Source organism: Trachurus japonicus, chromosome 2, assembly GCF_045865225.1.
Source record: "Trachurus japonicus isolate A0001 chromosome 2, Traja_1.0".
In the NCBI taxonomy this organism is placed as follows: Eukaryota; Metazoa; Chordata; class Actinopteri; order Carangiformes; family Carangidae; genus Trachurus; species Trachurus japonicus.
The window spans coordinates 4444085-4451863 of NC_140908.1; the positions used below are offsets into that span (position 1 = coordinate 4444085).

Sequence of the window (7779 nt, forward strand, 5' to 3'; positions counted from 1 at the left end):
TAGAATAGCTCTGACTAAAAATACACCTGTCGTCTCTAAATGCAGATCAAAAGCTCACAGGAAGTGGACCAAAATAGAGCTGCTCCATCTTAATATCATCCAGCAAAAAAGTCATTCTGCACACCTCCCACAATGCATACAGGCGCCTAGTACATGCACACACCCCTCATGTCCGTCCTCTGCACACACACACACGCACACAGGCTGTCAGGTAATTATCAGGCACCTTTTATTGAACCACCTTGAGTAAATAAGGATGTAGCAGTAAGACTGTACTTGACTCTTTTCCCACATCGATGGGGAGCACGACTCTTTCACATGCACAAGAATAAACAGCTGTGCATGAGTTCATCTCAAAATGCAAGGAAAAGCTGTAACCTGCTGCTCTGAGTGGAGATGTGACAGGAATCAATGTTTTTTAAAGGGATAGTTCAACATTTTTGGCAAATTGGCCCACTGCCATAATCCCTATAGGTTTAGGAGTAGGTTCGTTACCTTTATTTGTCGGTGCAAGCTATTTTTAGAACGGCGGAGCAGAGCGGTGAGCTGCTCAGAGCTACGCTACGGAGGCTCATGGGATTTCTTGGTTTCCCTCATCAAACTCATCAAATACACAATCCAACAACTCCACAACGCTCTGGTGGACAAGTTGTGACCTGCACATTCACCACGCTATGAGATAATAACACAACGTTACCAGACAGAGTTGTTTTAGAGGGAAATACAGAGACTGCTTGCTGAAAAACTGTCCCTGACGGGAACGTGCATCAGTGGTTTTGCATGAATTTCAACATGAGTTGTTGGATTGTGTATGTGATGAGTTTGATGAAGGGAAACCAAGAAATCACATGAGCCTCCGTAGCGTAGCTCTGAGCAGCTCACGGCTCTGCTCCGCCGTTCTAAAAATAGCTTGCACCGACAATTAAAGGTAACAAACCTACTGCTATGACTATAGCGATTATGGCAATGGGCCATAAATCTAAAGACATAACGCAACAATACAAATCACTGAGATTAGGAATTGGAATAGAAAAGAACAGGCTTCAAATGACGAGAAAAGCAGCAGTTTGTGTGCATTTATATATTTCATGACAAATATAATGACTAACTAACATTTAACTGACACACCTCAGACAAGCCACGCGGACACGTACACACTCATCCCTGCAAGACTCACTAAGCAGCTGTTGACAGCACTGGGTGTATCTGAAGTAGCTCTCCATCTCCTCCAGCGAGATGCAGACAAAACGCTCTCCTCCACATTCCTGTTCTCCGGCGCATTCCTTCATCCCATCCCTCCTCCTCCGTTCGCTCTCCTCTGCCTCCCGTGTCGTCTTCATCTCCACAGGTAGAGAGACGAGTATCTCCTGCCTCATCCTCCTGCTCTGTTTAAACACACACTCCCTGTCTGTCTGCCTATTCACACACACACACCTGTCAAAGTTTCCCGAGTAGATTATACCACACCTCCTCCTTCTCCTCTGCCCCTCCCTCTCACTTTGGAAATCTGCATACCGATATCCGATTGAGCAAAACAGTCAACATTCAAGATATTAATAGTCACGTGTTAGCTGCCACCTTAACCACACACACACACACACACCTGGAACATAATAGTGTTTTCAGCTGCCAACCTGGATATGAAATTATGCAACAACAGCCTTTCACAATAAAAATTAAGATTTAGAAATAAGAGCACATTCAAGTCGGATACTTCTAAACCAACACAACGCAACGACACAACAGTCGCAGCAGTAATCCTGACTGGTTTGTATTTTATCAGATAGCAGATACTATATTGCTTAAGCTGCAACTGTTTTTATAGTTGCAGTTTAAGCAATATAGTATCTGCTATTCTTCGCTTTATCTCTCCCTGTTGTTTGAAAGTTAAAATCACAGGACTTCAAATACAAATCAACCACCCATCCAATGTTTAAAACAAAGACCAGTCCAGAGCTGTGGCCTTGTGAGAGATAAGTATTGATCAGTCTGTGCTGTTTGACTTGACAACAATCGATGTAGTTTCTCCTCGAAACGTCTGAACCTTGAACATTCGATGACCCCAAAGCGCCACTTGTTCTTCTTCTTCCTCCTCCACACAGTTAGTGGATTTAAACTGAATCACACCTTTTTAAGACGGCACTCACCTTGCAGGTCAGTTTGGATGCATTTATGGTTCGATCTCCTTTCTACCGGTCGTCGTTGACAGCAAAGTCCGGCCATCATGACGGACACTTGTGTGCTCGTCTCTGTAATCAGCTCCTTCGACTTTTTGTTTGTCTGCCCGACTGCTGAACACACACTTCTACCTCTGAGACATGAGGCGAGTTACCAATTAGCTACTCATAAGGGTTATTTCATGTAATCAGTTACTAAGGTCAAAGTGTGGAGAACCTGCTCTAAAGTCACAGCTAGTCCAAACTGATGTAAACACACAGACTCACTATTATAAAACATGAGGACAGAATACATATTACATATTCCTCCATTAGTCAATATATATATATATCCAAAATCAACATTAATAAGTAGGTGCTACAGATGATTTAGATTTGTTTGGTTTAAAATAATGTGAATTTTCTGATTTAGAATGATTTAAATAAAGCCAGATATTAAAAAAAAACAAAAAAACCATAGTTAAATTGACCAGACCAGGGCTCTATTTACTGTATGTACCTCAAATCATACAGAAACCCCTTCAAAATAAGATACTATGTTCATTTACGCCACATATTTTGGTACAGTCATTCATCTTTTTAAGACAAATGCAAAACCTGAAGATTGTTTCCCTCGATTTTCATCTGATAATAATATTTCAAATGTTCTTTTTTTCCCCCCCAATGACCACATACAATAGATTTCTTATAAATATCGTCTACACACAGAATAGAGCAGCCTTTCTCTCTGTTTAATCCCTACGGTCAAATTCCAAGTCATCCCAACGACAGCGGGCGTCTACCGCAGCATCAGCAGGGAGTTAAAGACAGAGGTTCGTCTATTTTGTTGGAATAATGACGGGGAAGCACAGCGGGGGTGGGGGTGGGGGGGGATCTCCCTGTGGTGGTAGGAAATCCTGTCAGTCATCCTGTCACATTGATTTCAATAACAGACACTAAAAAACCAGGACACACTTCTTCTTTTTCTTCTTTTTTCTTTCTTTCTTTTTTATAGGACATGTCCCGTCAGATTCAACACACACACACAGACTCATACAAACTATACTAACCTCTTCTCCAGAAGCGTGGATTGCTCCTGCTGCTGTGGTGTGTGTGTCGTGTCAACACACTGACAGACGCAGACAGATTGTGAAGCAGAAGACTCAACGCCTCCTGTCCTTCTTGAATTAACTCCAGAAGAGACATTATTGTCCTGGTGCTACACTACACTACATCTGCTCTATGGAGCCTCTTCCAGCCGTCTGCCTGCCTCTCTCTACCCCCCACCACCACCACCACCAGCAGCCTCTCCCCCGCTCAGTGTTTGCTCTTGTGAATGTGTGATTGTTTATCTCACTTCATGTTTATCACAGGAAGAGAGGGTGGAGGGTCTGCTACAGTACGACACAATCCCCATACAGCTAATTACACTGACTTTGGCTAAATGTATGTGTGTGCGTGTCCCAAGACTGCGCCTGCAAAACTGGGTTTGTTCTTTTTTAAAGTTGAATATGACAACAAAATGTGTAAAAGTGAGAAGATTCAGGCATATTTGCATATTCCTTTATGTTTTCACACACACACAGGAAGTAGCAGAACTGCTGACAAGATTATTCCATAAAAATTTGGCCTTTTTGTTTCACTTCTACTGAATTTGAATCACACATGTGATGAGTGATTTAGACGTCTGACGCTAGAAAACTAAACGAAACCGTTGCTCATTTCCTTCAGGACGGCTTCACCCAGCAAACACGATACATACAGATGACAAAGGCGTTTTTTAAAAAGCTCATGTATTAGATTACGGTTTCATCCATCCTATTTTTATCAATGAGGGTGATTGTATAACACAATACAGTTTAACAGCGCCATAATCGACAGCCTCCAAAATAAATAATCAGCTCGTCTGACTGTTATCTGGGACATTCATTGTGTTACCGAGTCAAGTGATGAGACGGGCGTTATTTGATCAGGGGATTTTTTTTTTTTTTTTTCAGGGGGAATTTACTATGAAAAGGTGACGGTTGCCAAGGTATGAAGTAGAAAATCACAAACATCCTCTACTGTTATGTATAATGTCAAAAATGAGCATGAGCTAACTGCACAGCATGTGGAGTTAACTATTTAACAATTTGCGCAAAATGCGTTCTGTTAAACCAACTATCAAGCCTTTAAAATATCCAGATATATTTACATTTACAGGTGTAAAAAGGTTGGTATATCTGGTTTATATAAGGTTTTGCTGGCATTAATTCCTTCTCGATGTGAACCGAATATTCACGGTAACGCAATAGTCCTGTTTGTCTTTGTGATTTTTCTTTTCCAGGAGCTAATGACTACCAAGAAGTCTCCGGCGGCGTCCCAGACAATAGGAGCCTCTCTGACTGTGGCATGAAGCGGGTATGGACTTCACTGGGGCATCAGTGGTGAGAGGAAAACACTAAAATTACACTGGTGCCATCTGTAAAGGTCTCCTCCTCCCTTAGTCTATCGCATTATCTTTATTTTACCTAATTTATCATCACACAATCACACAAACAGTTCCCATTTAAACTTCAAAAGTACCAAGCAGTGGTGGTCATGCACTTTTCATTAAGTGGCATTTTTCTCGATTAGATTTAGTTCAAGTCCGAAAGATCAAAACCTGTTGCCCTCCTACTCGTAAATGGCTTCAAAACTAATCACAGCAATGACAAATTGGATTAATCTGGCTTTTTCTGGACCAAGTAACAAAGAGATGCAGACCTGTCACTGCTACTGAAGACGGTCACACCATTAGTTAGAGTTAGCGCATGGTCCTAGTATTAAGAGCATTGGGACAAAAGGAAGTACGTTTAAACGCTAATACTTTCTTTAAAGGATAAATGCACAGGAATTCACAGTGGTTAAGTCCAGAGAAAGGTCTGGCTGAGCGGCCAATGCTTCTCAGCTGACTGTGAGCGAATAAAGATCACGTCCTTGTCGCTGCGCTGACAACGGGCAGAGGCACAGACTCATCATGTAAACTATGATGTAAAGAGATGACAATCAAAAACTCTCCCTGTCAGATTTCTCCTTCTTTATTTGGCTGCAGCTGCCTGAACTGAACCACACCTGAGGTGAAATCCCGTTTTTAGAAACCGCGGGCCCGTCCGGACAAATGTGCAACATGCACGCCACGACTTGCAACATAACTTCAACATCATTTTCACAATTAACCACCAATCAAGGGGAAAAAAACACCAGAACCTGCAAACCCCCATGCATGAACATGTGAGAGAGAGCCGATCATTTGTGAAACAGGACACTAGCAGCGCCGCAGAGCTTTAGTGAAACACGGCCCCGCGACCGACGAGCGCCTGAACACCTGCTGCTAAAGGAGTGTGAATATTTTACATGTGACTTTTGTGTTGTTAAAGGACGAACACGGACACAGCGAGCTCGCGACCTACCGCTGATAGTCGACAGCGCGTCCACCGACTGCTCCAGCTGCTCTGGTACCGACTGCTGGTCTCCCATCCTTGCTCCAGGACACCAAAACTCCAGCTGGCTTTTTCTTCTTCACATGAACTTCACACAGCTCCTAAGAGAGCAGAGATGCTAAACGTTAACTGAAGCAACAAGGATTTAGAGTCGATCAGTGGCTAAAAACAATACTTGAACCATGAGCGTACTTGGCAGTAGACTCAGGTGAAAGGACACAGCGGGAATAATGAGAACTGAAAGAGGCTGATGCACTGTCCATTTAATTTGGTCAGCAGTGCACAGAGTGGGAGGGGAGGGGAGGGGAGGGGAGGGGAGGGGAGGGGAGAGGAGAGGAGGAAGGAAGACACACACACACAGACACACACTCATGCCTTCACACTGCCGGCACTTTCGCAATTGCATAACACCTAACAACATTGATGCCTCTGTGTACCAGGAACACACCTCTGTCCTCACTGGTGTTAACAACGTTGCTGACGCCAATTTGATCTTTTTATTCAATTGAGCCGCGCAGCAAATTTATCTTGGCATTTGGGGCGTGCTGCATGGTCAGCTCAGGTCAAACTGTTCATTTATGATAACAGATAAACAATATCTCCGCCGCAGCAGCAGCAGCACCAGCTCATGCAGTCGTTTCCACTTGATTTTCCACTTGGAGCTTTTTTTCTTTTCTTCTCAAATGACGAATTTTGCAAGCTCACAGATCAATAGCCAACACCTGGAGGTCCTGATAGTATATTTGTGAACCAAATTCACTGAAGATAGATTCATGCTCGTGTTGTTTTCACCTAATTGTCGTCCTACAGTAGCAGCTCATCAGTGTTTTAATCTGCTGTCTGGCACGTGAGGGGTGTGTGCATCAATACCTGGTCTTACAACACAGACTCTCTCTCTCTCTGTCTCTATCTCTCAGGCACACACACACACACACAGAGTGAGAGATACACACATACGCACACACCTGATGACTTCTGGCAGAACAATCAAAGCAAATTTGTCCAATTCCCCAACCAATTACCAGTCCCCCCCCACCCCCCCACACAGTGGCTTCTTTCATGGCTTTGACAATAGAGCAGCATGCCCTTAGTCATATGGTCCCAGATCTTGTGACGTGGTGATATGCCAGGCTAAATAAAGACCAAGACAAGCTCCTCATGCAACACAATGTGACACTTCTAACAGCCAAGTTCACGGACATTGGCTGCGGGGATGTCCAGAGCACATGGAAATGGAGGAGTCGACAGATTTCAGCAGCACGTTTGTTGTTTTTTTTGTCCAGGGAAAAGCGCGCAAACTCACTTTCAGTTTCTTGCACAAGGTTCTGAAAGACATGACACCTCACTCTGAACATGTTCATCCAGTCAAAAACCATGTGTGAAAGCCAGAAGGCACACAAAAAAGGAGCAGGCGTGAACACAGAAATTAATGTCTAATTAAAATCAAGATTTATTACCAAATTGTGAGCCTAAACATTTTAAAATGTCAGCCTTCAATTAAATAGGATTGATGGTTTTTGTTATTTCAACATGCACAACTTTAATTAGCTAATCAAAAAATTGAGTTTAGTGTGCTGTTGTCTACATAAAGAAATGTGATGCCTCTGTAAAGGGAGCAACTGTACCAACAGAGCTGTGCTGCCTCCTTGCGTCCTGTTAGGAAATTACAATAGTAAAGGCAACTTCACCCAGAATCTATAATTCACCAATTTTCTACTCACCGCCATGCCAAGGAAGGGTTTGGAGATCTCTATTTTTAGCCTTCTTGTAGTAGCAGCATATCTCCTTGATCGTGTTGTGAATTCCACCACTTGTACTCCATGTTTGAAGTCATAAATAAAATATTAGAGAGAAAGAAAACTCAATGTCACTGTCTTTTTTAATATCAAGATGGTGTACATTTGTAAAATTCAAACTGCACACACATTTAAGTCTATTTATTTGGTCACATTATTGTTTTAATAGTTAAACACAGAAACAAATTGATTTGTGGAGCCTTTTAAGCAGCTCTGTTTTATTATATTTTATATTTAACTATTTTGAAGTGGATTGTAAGAGTGTGTCTCTTGTCAGGTCCTCTCCTAAACTCCTTGAGGATGCCAACAGAAGGGAGACTATGACATCTGCTGGAAGAAGAAATAAGTACATCAATCCACACTTAC

General features: G+C 42.6%; 1 protein-coding gene across 3 annotated transcripts in view; it reads right to left on the reverse strand.

Annotated features, from left to right (window-relative positions):
• The window catches only part of mcf2la (mcf.2 cell line derived transforming sequence-like a), a 47583-nt gene extending 41875 nt beyond the window's left edge, over positions 1–5708 (reverse strand). Inside the window, exon 1 of one of the 3 annotated variants that reach the window (XM_085796455.1) lies at positions 5588–5708. In XM_085796455.1, the coding sequence (XP_085652581.1) occupies positions 5588–5654 (67 nt within the window). In that variant the 5' untranslated portion in view covers positions 5655–5708. Of the gene's footprint in view, positions 1–1177; positions 1377–2147; positions 2308–5587 lie in introns of those variants that run through there. The other 2 variants (XM_085796473.1, XM_085796446.1) reach the window with 2 other exon arrangements.
• Between the last annotated feature and the right edge of the window lie 2071 nt (positions 5709–7779).